Source organism: Haliaeetus albicilla, chromosome 11, assembly GCF_947461875.1.
Source record: "Haliaeetus albicilla chromosome 11, bHalAlb1.1, whole genome shotgun sequence".
In the NCBI taxonomy this organism is placed as follows: Eukaryota; Metazoa; Chordata; class Aves; order Accipitriformes; family Accipitridae; genus Haliaeetus; species Haliaeetus albicilla.
Window position 1 is genome coordinate 14,831,488 of NC_091493.1, and position 11,354 is coordinate 14,842,841.

At 35.9% G+C, this 11,354-nt stretch overlaps 1 protein-coding gene across 4 annotated transcripts in view; it reads left to right on the forward strand.

The window, feature by feature from the left end:
- The window catches only part of POLR3A (RNA polymerase III subunit A), a 40,183-nt gene extending 29,484 nt beyond the window's left edge, over positions 1 to 10,699 (forward strand). For all 4 annotated transcript variants that reach the window (XM_069796206.1, XM_069796203.1, XM_069796204.1 and 1 more), the window contains 8 exons: positions 503 to 673; positions 1,271 to 1,364; positions 1,481 to 1,573; positions 2,037 to 2,201; positions 2,886 to 3,050; positions 3,375 to 3,506; positions 4,858 to 4,990; positions 8,700 to 10,699. In XM_069796206.1, coding sequence (XP_069652307.1) covers positions 503 to 673; positions 1,271 to 1,364; positions 1,481 to 1,573; positions 2,037 to 2,201; positions 2,886 to 3,050; positions 3,375 to 3,506; positions 4,858 to 4,990; positions 8,700 to 8,848 — 1,102 coding nt within the window. In that variant the 3' untranslated portion in view covers positions 8,849 to 10,699. The remainder of the gene's footprint in view (positions 1 to 502; positions 674 to 1,270; positions 1,365 to 1,480; positions 1,574 to 2,036; positions 2,202 to 2,885; positions 3,051 to 3,374; positions 3,507 to 4,857; positions 4,991 to 8,699) is intronic.
- Positions 10,700 to 11,354: the final 655 nt, after the last annotated feature.

The following is an 11,354-nucleotide window of genomic DNA, read 5'->3' on the forward strand; positions in this document are numbered from 1 at the left end:
TTGAAGGCAAAGTAGGTCATCAGTATAGGGTTTTTGAATAAGATGAAAACAAGAAGACATTAATATCTGGATTTTGTTCTGATTAAAAAGTAATCTGCATAATAATTACTTAAAAGAAGACTTAATAGAGGTCTCTCATGCTTAAACATATAAAGGGGAGTTTTGGGTAAGTTAGCATATGGGATTTCCCTGAATGGGCAATCCTGAATCTACTGCTTGATGCTTTGGAGGAAGAGGACAAACATTTTGTTTTCTGTTGTGGATGTTACACTGCATCTGTGGAATGTCTGTGTAACAGGGCATCTTCTTGCCTTGCATGAGATCAGTGTCCTGAGTATTGGTGACCTTTTAACTCTCCCCTGTTCATTTAAAAAAAAAAAAAAAATTTAACAAACTTCTCATTATCTGCCAGTGTAGTTTGTCTGTGCTTACTTAGGATTTTATGCCTTTTTGAGTTCTATGTCTCTTTCTGTATTTTTTTATGAGTGAATTTCTTTATTAGGGCACAGATGGAGCCTGGTTCTGCAGTAGGAGCTCTTTGCGCACAGAGTATTGGTGAGCCTGGCACACAGATGACTCTGAAGACTTTCCATTTTGCTGGCGTTGCTTCAATGAACATTACTTTGGGTGTGCCAAGAATCAAAGAAATCATTAATGCTTCAAAGGCTATTAGGTATTAACATTGTTTTGGTTTTGCTTTTTTCTTTTGCTTAAGTGAAACCTGATGGATACATTTTCAATATGTGATAGCATTTCCCTGTTCTCAATAATATAGTAGATAACATTGAATCCATGGAATACCAAAATACAAAAAATCTAACGTCTGTCCAACTAAGTGATACTTAGGGCAGAGAAGAGAGAAGTTTTATTTTCCTGAAAATCAAATGAGGTAAAGTAGTTACTTCCTAAGTTTAATATTCCATTAGGTGTCTCATATATTGTGAAACTTTCTGATGTTTAGTGCTAGTTGAAACTTACCTATTACTAGGTATCCACTTAAAGAATACTAGAATAATGTACGCCATGAAAATAGTCACTGATTTGTTATGTTATAATCTCTTGCGTGTGTGGTTGTTTTTACTGGCCTGAAGTACATGAACAATAATTTTCTTAAATGTACCTGAGGAAGCTGAAGGTCTCTTTATGTTATTAAATACTACTCTAGATGATTAGATCGGTTCCATAAGGCTGCTTGTAACTCAAATTGCCATCTGTAATCTACCTGAGCAATTTTCTAAGTGGTTTTTTTGTGTGTGTTTATTCTTTGTAGCACCCCTATTATAACAGCACAGTTGGACAAAGATGATGATCCTGATTTTGCCCGTCTGGTTAAAGGAAGAATTGAGAAAACTTTATTAGGAGAGGTGGGAAAAATTGTGTTATTGCCAATGCTTTAAATGCTATGGGACATTTTAATCAATTGCTATGGGGCATTTTAACCATATTCACATGCTAAGTATTTTGTCCTTATCTCTTAAAGATTTCAGAATATATTGAGGAGGTGTTTCTTCCAGATGATTGTTTCATCCTAGTGAAGCTGTCTTTAGAGCGCATTAGACTACTGAGATTAGAGGTGAGTTGTTCAGTTCTTATGCAGAATATGCCTTGGGTAAATTCCAAAGGGTCTCTTAATCCTGTCTCAGAAACGAAGTCAGACCAGTGGAAGTTAAAAAAAAGAAAGCGAACAAAGGATGTCCTGTGGCTACATTACATCTGGATTCCACCCCACCCCCCCCCTTTTTTTTTTTTTTCCTTGTAAAGTGAATAATTTTTCCTTTATTTGGAAATGAAATAACATACATTCATTTCTTTGGTTCCTTGCTAAATACAAGGATGCCATTTCTGTCCATTAGGTAGCATATAGGCCAATACCCTCAGCATGGGATAGTATTTCATGCAACTTATAAGAGTAACAACTTTTGCTTATTTTTCTACATTACACTTTTTTTATATTCTGTTGAAAGACTGCTCTATGTATTTGAGCAGATTTATATATGAGAGATACCCTGATGTTTGTTGGCTGACTTTTGCCACAGGTGAATGCAGAGACTGTGCGCTACTCTATTTGCATATCTAAACTCAGAGTAAAGCCTGGGGATGTTGCTGTCCATGGAGAAGCAGTTGTATGTGTGACCCCTCGTGAAAACAGCAAGAGTTCAATGTATTATGTATTGCAGTCCCTGAAGGAAGAACTACCAAAGGTAAAAACAAAGACTGTCTCATGCTTTTGTAGGAGGTAATCAATAATAATAATTTGGGATTCTATGGTGGAAAGACAAAATAATTCTGGTCAATATTGACAATGAAGATAGTCTGAATCCATAACTCTTAGATTGCAATGCTACTGCTTTACAGCTGAAACTAAGCCTCTGTTGCTAATCTTTATAAATAAAATCTAAGTCTTGATACTTTACTTGCAACATTTACTGAAGCATTCAGAGTGCAGCCATTGTATGAAATAGTTATATCTTCTTCCAGCTGCATCTAGAATTCAACCACATGACAGTATCTGGCATTTTTTGCAGCTTTCTGTGAGGAGACTGTCTACTTCGGATTTTAAAAATAGTGATACGTGAACCTTATTATTGGCAGGATGCCCTTTCAGTTGTGTGGATCTACCACCATTCAGATACCCAGGTCTGAGTGTGAGGATATCTGGCATAAAATATAAAATGTAGGTAGTGAGTAAGGCTTATAGTACAGTGTGAATGTCACATTTGCGCTAGTGTATTTAAGAGCAGGAAATCTTATTTCATATTTATTTTAATTGAGCATTTACTCCAAAAACTGGAGCTTCTAAATAGGTTGGAATGCTGATAAGGGTTACCCTTTTATACTGCGTTACTGTACACATCAAAGTTACTAGGTTTTTTTGTTTTGTGAAGGTTGTAGTGCAAGGTATACCAGAGGTTTCCCGAGCTGTCATTCACATTGATGAACAAAGTGGAAAGGAAAAATATAAACTTTTAGTTGAAGGTGATAATCTGCGAGCTGTTATGGCTACTCACGGAGTGAAAGGAACAAAAACGTCCTCTAACAACACTTACGAGGTAATGTTCAAACGGGTATTGTAGGTTTTTTCCCCATACCATCTTTATTACAAGTGCTTGTTTGTGTTCAGTTGCAGCAGTTGATATCTAATCAAGCCTGGTTTCACTAATAGTTGTCAGAATGCATTAGCACAAGAGAATAATTCAACTGGCAGCACTGTTCACTTCAAAGAAGCCTTTTCTATGAATATTTTTAAAACAGAGAAATGCAAAAGGCTAGTAATGAAAATGGAGTGTTATCTGACATTAGGTGGCATTTGTTCCAGGAATATACTTATTCCAAGCATTTGGTTCTTCATTAATCTAACATAATCTCTTGTGTAGGTAGAGAAGACACTAGGAATTGAAGCTGCTCGGACAACCATTATCAATGAGATTCAGTATACAATGGTGAACCATGGTATGAGCATTGACAGGAGACATGTTATGTTGCTGTCTGATCTAATGACTTACAAGGTTTGTACTATGCTTTTTCTAAATGTTGCATTGGCCTGTTCATACAAATTAATTTGACCATGTTTGGGAAAGATGGGTGAGTTATAGGTTTAAAGAATTGTATGTTATACTGACCAGATACTGTTGTTTGTATATCAAACAAAACGCTTAATTAATCTGTTTCTTGGGGGTAGGGAGTATAAGGTCTATTTTGACTGAAAACAAGTTCATATAATGAGTAGGGAATTATAATTTCATATTGGAAATAGGAATCCTAAAAATTGTGGTATGAAAATCAACTGGGTAACGATGCATGCAATTTAAGGCTTGCTGAGCAGAAAACCACACGGGGTGTGGTTCATAGCAGCTGCACTGTTTATAAGAGACAAAGGATACAGACATTACAAATAGAATCAGATTACGTTTAGAGTATCAACAGTCTTCCAGAACTTGTTAGTAGAAAATTGTATCTGTTCTTTATTGATTGACTCTCTTTCTTTCACATCTGATATGTTTTTTAGATTTGAGTATGCTTAGTGAAGTAAGACTTTCCACTTTGCCTGCCAGAGTGCAAGGGTTTAATTTGAGTAAAATGGATGAAGGAGTTCTGACTTCTCCCAAAACTGGCGCTTTGTTGTACTGAGCTGCAGCAGTCCCCAGGGCTGGCTGTGTGGGGCTGCAACACAATAGTGGAAAAGGGCATCAGAGTGCAATGTTTTACACTTGTTAGGCTCCTAGCATGCATTCTTTTGTCTGTGCTTCTGACTTGTGCTTCTGTGCACTGTCTGTTATAATCAGGATGTTTGTTAGAAACAGAGGCAGAAATAAACCAAGTTAGTGTAAAAAGCTAATTACTTTTTTTTCTGGAGAGCAAAAAAATGAAGATTTAACATCTTTTGTAATCTCCTGGCAGCTGAAGTTGGATTTAACAGTAGACAATAGGCAGTAGCTTCAGCATAGTGCTCTCAGACCCCACTAAAATTTGTAGCTCAGCAACTACTTTATAATTTTGTGTTTTTTCTCATGGCCATGTTTCTTTCAATCTTTCCAATATTTTTGCTTTAAAAAAAAAAAATAAAAAAATCTATTAACCATTTATAACAGCTTCTGTTGTGTATGAATAATCACTTCTGTTTTATTTAAATATTGATTACTACCAAACTATTAACCTTCGGGATGTTTAACTGTGAAGCAGCATATTATGACAATGATATATTGTAGATAGTAACCTTTTTACTCACTACTTGTTTCATGTGTTTGTTAGAATAAAAACTACATTTCTGTTGTTCGCTTGATTTGCTTCTTTAGCAAATATAACTGACCTCCAGCCACTATTATGATAGTCTCTCTTTGGGTTTTTCCATCAATCAAGGGTGAAGTGCTGGGCATTACTAGGTTTGGACTGGCAAAAATGAAGGAAAGTGTGTTGATGCTAGCTTCTTTTGAAAAGACTGCAGACCATCTCTTTGATGCTGCCTACTTTGGACAGAAGGATTCTGTTTGTGGTAGGTATTGCAAATTCTGCTACAGTTTGTGGTCCTTACCCAGCATCTGTAAACCTCTTCAAAGCATTGGATTTTTGCCCTTAAGCTTTCTGTTCAGCTTACATGTCAAAAACTTCAGGCCTGATGCTAATCCATACTTCTTAATCCTAGAGGTTTGGTGAATGTTTCTCTACTTCTAATTTCAGTCAGAGATCTTGAAGTCAGTTGGACATTTGTTGTAAGTTTCTTAAAGTAGACTTTAGTAATTTGGTTTTACTTCTCACCACATAGCTCAGTGCAATACCAGGAAATTTGTCCTGCTATTGGTAGTTCTGTTTTTTCAGTTTTGAAAGTTGTATATCTTCAACACCTAGAGCTTATTGAGGAATCTAGTATTTAGGTTTCATTTTCATTCCTACTAAGAAGTAGAAAGACATGTGTCTCAGGTAGCATAGGTGAATATCATACTGTGCATAATGATTGCTTATCTGATGATTGTAACTAGAAATAAACAGAAGCACAAAGTTCTTGTCCTCTTCAGTTAGTTCTGATGTAAATAGATAAAAACTGTGGGGTGGTGATTTTTTTTTATTTAGAAGCCTTGTTTATCAGTACTCCATTCATTAACAGAACAGAGATCCCTGTCCTGAGAAATTTCTTTTTAAATGTATCGGTTTCAGTTTTAAAGTTAGGTTCATTAACATCCATTGAATCATACTCTCGCTGAATTAATGAAAGAACCTGATAAAAGTTTAAAAATATATGTATACATGCACACAAGTGCATGCATGTACATAGAGCCAAACAAAATTCAGATAGACGAGTTTTTTGTTATTCTCTTTGTCTTTTAATTTTGCATTTCTGCCATGGACTCTAATATTTGGAATTGAAATTATTTTTCTTTTTTTAAACTCCTTTGCCCCCATTCCTCCCAGATTTCATTCTCCTTTAAGCTACATACATTTTGGAATGATTTGTTAACAAGTCTCTATCTAGTAGGTTAAACAGAGAAAAGTAGTCAAGCAGGTTTCACCCTCTTCAACACCTGTTTATGTAAGGCATACCATCCTGGAGCAGTAACTGCTCATTTGGGGTTTCTGGGTGCTAATGAAGTATAAAAATATGAATGTATTATGTTAAGGTTTACTGGTTTGTGTGTATTTGTAGGTGGTCTTAGAAAGTGTAGTCAATTAACAGTGCTTTGTGGACAGTATATTTTCTGAATATCTGGAATCTGTTAGAAACCTTTGTGTTACTAGTTTGTATTTTAAGAGCACTGCCACTTTCTGGCTGTCCAGCATTCCACGAGAGTGGGATTTTCTTTCTTTCTTTTTTTTTTTTTTTTTAATTATTATTTGCCCATAATTAAAGCAAAGATCCTTTGGGAGACTGATTCCATCCTGGACAGTAAGGAAAATAAAATGTTTTCTCTAAGTCGCCTTTGAGCTGGTAAAACCTTGTTTTGAATAATGTGGAAACCAAAGATCTTTTCATGTTGCTTTCTATATATATGCTTTACTTCAAATAAGAAAATGAAATGGACAAAACAGAAAATTATTGTCTGTCTTCCAAAACTGAAGAGATGATACTGACTTCCTTGTACAAAAAAGTGCTGTGCAGCTGCCTGACCTGGCCATCACTAGTTATCTCTTTGAATTGCTATGAAAAGAAACTCTTACACACTGATGGTTTTGCATCTCCAGAGCAAGAAAAAATTGCAAACATTGCCAAGAAAAATGAGTATGTACCCAAAATGAACTATAGGTGCTGAACTGAATGGCATCTCAAGTCAGTGCTTCTCCTGAATCTGTGGGTATAGTTTTAGACCATCTGGCCTTTGAATCCCTTTTGTCTTGTAAGATGCATTTCTCCCCCCCGAGAAAATGGGGAACAGCTGATTCCTGCTTTACCTACATAAAGACAGGCATTTTCTTGTGAGAACTGCTGGTGCCACATTTCAGTGGGCAGAGTGGGTTGAAACTAGAGCAGAGGAGTACATCCAGTTCCAGCAGCATCCTCTGTAGAAGCAGGATCAGCAAGTGCAAGCCACTGCTTAGAGATATAGTCGATTTACTTTACCTTTCTATCCCCTTCCCAAAGAGTAGCCAACTGCACTTTCATTTGTAACTTAAGAATGGGAACTGAGAGCTACAGATCACTGCTGTGATGCTCATTTATGAGGAGGTGGTCTGGAAGGGAAGTGTCAAAAATAAACTTTGTAATAAGAGCAGTACAACTAGCTTCATCTCTACCGATCTTCACCCAGCTGAAAGTGAAAGCAGCAGTTCATAGCTGTCAGCCAGATGTTTAGACCTGCACTAGATTATAACTGGTAGCGTTAAAAGACTTTGCACTGGAGGAGTCTTGGATGGTCATTAGAGCGGAGTGTGCTCTGCTGGCACTTCTGCCACCAATGATATCATTATCTTCAGCTGTCTGATACAATTGTCTCTCGCCTCTAGTATACATTAGTCTGAGCAAGTACATAACATACATACACTTGATTGTTATAATGGCATGTTCTGTCTGAGCATTTCCTGCTATATGTGACTGCTGTCAGATGCTGCAAACTATTATTTTGTCGGTGAGGCCAAAGGAAGTTGGGGAGGAAGGGCTTCTGACTGTATACATGGAAGTATTGCAAGGGAAGAAGGATTCCCAAATCTAACTGCAGTTTCCATGGTTCAGAGGTTGGCTCAGCTTGAAAGGTTATTGTGCAAAACCAGATAGATTTTATTCTGCTAGGTATTAGAAAGGTGGTTCCTTTATCTGTGTAACCTGCATGCTGTAGAGGCCTAAATAAACATTAAGCGACTCCTAAGAATTCTATTTTGCACAAGATTTTTAAGTGCATAATGTTGGAAAATATGTAGTAGAAATGCAGCAATAGTCTAAGAGCAAAAATACAGAATCTTCATTAATATGCATTTAAATTGCCAATCGAATCTTGCCAGAATTTTAAGCAAATTGATTTTCATCTTTTGTGCATTCGAAGGTACAGCTATTTATTGTTATTTTCTTAAACATTTATATGAAGGACAACATTCTTATACTCCTGAGAATATGTGAAAGTGTCATTTGGATCATAACAGTATGCCAAGGAAAAAAAACCACTGGTATCTGATAGATTGCTTTTAATGTGGAATGTTCTTTGGAAAAGTTGTATACATGAGTAGATGTGGAATATAGATGTGTCAGCACATTTCTGTGAAAATGTTATGGCTATCAAAAATAATTGGGACAGACTAAATCTTTAAATTCAAAACATGCACTTTTTGAATTGTGAAAATGCAAAAAAAGTGGTATAGCTAACGTAGTGATATGCCTCTTTCACTGGGAAGTTACGGGCATGTCAAGGGAACTTGGCCAGATTTGACTGAAGTCTTAGCACTGAGTCAGAGGATGAACATAAAGTAACTTTGCCTTGCATCTTCTGCTCTTGGCACTGAGTGGAATGTGTCTTCTCCAAAAACAAACCTTCTGAGGCTCTTCCATTGCTAGAGAAGGTGTTTAGGTTAGGTTGCATTTTTTCCATCTAGAATTTAAACAACACAAATAACATACTGATCCGATGACCATAAAATTTAACTTTATCTAGTGAAGAGACATTGATCTTTAACATGTAGGCTTGAAAGAGGTTTGATAGGCAATGCATACAGAATGGGCAAATGAAAACAGTTTTGTAAATCCTTACTTGTCAGATGTTCAACATGTTTGGTTTTTTTCGTAGGTGTTTCTGAGTGCATCATCATGGGAATTCCGATGAATATTGGAACAGGACTTTTTAAGCTGTTGCACAAAGCAGACAAAGAATCAACCCCTCCTAGGAGGCCTCTGATATTTGATAATAATGAATTTCATATTCCCATTGTTACGTAGCACTTGGACATAATACAAGATAGCAAAACAAGAAGTAGCAGAAAACATCATTTAAATTAAGAAATGTATATTATCAGTTCTGTATGTCTCAATAACTGTGAATTGGTAAGTGAAATACTATCAAAAGAATTGCCCAATTATTTACCACCTGTTGTTACTACAGACCCTGAAAGGAGAGGCTTCTCTGCACCAGAGAGTGGAAATAAAGTGGATTTCAGCTGATAAAATTTTCTTCTTCATGTGCTAGAATTAGATCTTTGTGTTAATGAGTAGAAGTTGTTATTAACTCAGTATTAGACACATCTATTCAGATGTGATCAATAAAACCAAAACTGCAAGAGTTCTGTGAGCTTGCACAGAGTGCATTTGGAGATGGCCTTTCAACAGGAGCTGCAGAGGTCAGTCTGTAGCTGGTAAGAACAGAGACTTCAGAAAGCTAGAACTGAGTCTTTCATTCATTTATACTGAGTTAAACTTCAGGAGTGCTGTTAAAAGTGTTTGAAATATTTGCTCTTTGCTTTTTTTTTTTTAAATTGTTTTTCTTTTATTCCAAGTTATCATCCAGTAAATGGTTTTGCTCCCCAGGACTCTGCTTTGGGATGTACCTGCAAGAATCTGCAAATGGTAAAGCTGTTACTAAATTCTGAGAAGACTGTTACAAAAACATTACAAATTATAAATAGCTTTTAATATTATAGCAGCTGTTACACTGCTGGAATCTGTAATTTACAGCAGTCTTAGTTTTATGAAAGTTTTATAATTGAGCAGGATCATCTGAACAACCTAGTTTTATTTTAATATATAAAGTAAAAATAGAAAGGGGAGCTGTTTTCCTGCATTGCCTTGAAATAATTTGAAAGTATTTTAATCTTTAGCCCACTAGAGTAGTTTTCAGAATGAATATAAATCTTAAATTATTTTGATGTAGTATGTTTAAATTTACTCTGGTGCTATGGAGGGAAGGTATCTTAGTGTTTCCTTCTCAGCATTGTTTGGATATTCAGTGTGCTCATAACACAGGTCAAGGTCGGAGAGAAGCAAAGTAGAGGAAAAAAAGCTAAAGGTGCGCACTTATGAAGTAAAAGCAGGCCGCTGAATGATCTTGCATTTGAAAATGAACAAGTTTGTGCTGCAGTTTGTCTTCATGTAGCAACCAAAAGAAAAAGTGTAAGGCTACATTCAGAGGATGTAAGTCTAAAGATGCTGCTGTTTATTTTTTAAATCATCCTCCATGCAGAGAAGACCTGATGTCAAATTCAACATAGCTATTATCAAATTATTTTGTGTTTTTAATGTGATACTAAGATACACTTCCGCCTAGATTTTGGCAGGTAAAGATTGAGAATGTAACGCATTTAGTATCTGCTCTAAAAGCCATATATATTTTGCTATCTCCCTTTAACAACAGAAATTTCAGAATAAATTTAAATTTTCTTCGTGATCTCAGTGAGATTGCCACTTTCTGATTTGTCTGTATAGAAGTCTAGCTCTGTTTCTTTTTAAATATGTCAGTGTAAGACAGGTAGGGGCCAAATGGAGAGAAAGCCCCTAAACCTTTCCTGTGGATAAGAACTTCATTTTACCATGGGAAATTCTAGTGAAAGTGGTTGGTATTTTTTGTGAATAAAGATTCTTCTGAAGGTGTAAATGGGTGGAGTTGGTATTGGAATGACTAACCACCTCTTTTTTCTTTGTCTCTTTTTTTTTTTTTTTTTGTAAATATAGTGAAATGTTGCTGTTTAAATGGTGGGTTTACTCTTTTGTATGTGTAAAAAGTATTCAGTAAATTACATCTGTTATCATTGTCTTTAATATGACAATAAAAAGAGGCAGAGATAAAGAAAATGTAAACCTTGTGTTTGCTTATTGATGCATTATATTTGTGCATAATAACTTTATGGATGACCTAACCTCCATCTCCATCATTTGCTTATTTAAGACAGTTGAGAATTACTGAGCTTAAATCTCAGGTATTTACAACCTAAATGAATATGTAATATAAAGCCTATCTTGCTTAAGGTAAATATAAACACATCTTGCCCTCTGAGCAGGCTATTAAGTTCCTAAGTATTTCAGCCAAAAATAGATTGTTTACAAGAAATCTGGATTAGTAATTATTGTTTGGGCTTTCTGTACAGTCAGTAAACAAATTAGCTGTTGGATTTCACTCATAAGCAGCTTTTTTTAAGGGTTTCTTTTAATGGTCGAAGATACAGAACTTTGGGGTATTTCCTAAAATTTACATTTTAATTTAAATTTTCAAGAATTTTTTTCTGAAAAATTACTAGATGACAGTAGAAGCCCTAGAACAGAACATCCCAGACAGCCATCGTGTCTTTACAGGGAAAAGCATCACTGATTCGTTTATGATGTCTCAGAATTGTTTGTGTACTGCAGTACTGTCCTGGGTTCAGCTGGGATAGAGTTAATTTTTTACAGGAACCTGGGAGGTGGGGGGCATAGCCGGGGCAGCTGACCTGAACTGGCCAAGGAGCTATTCCATACC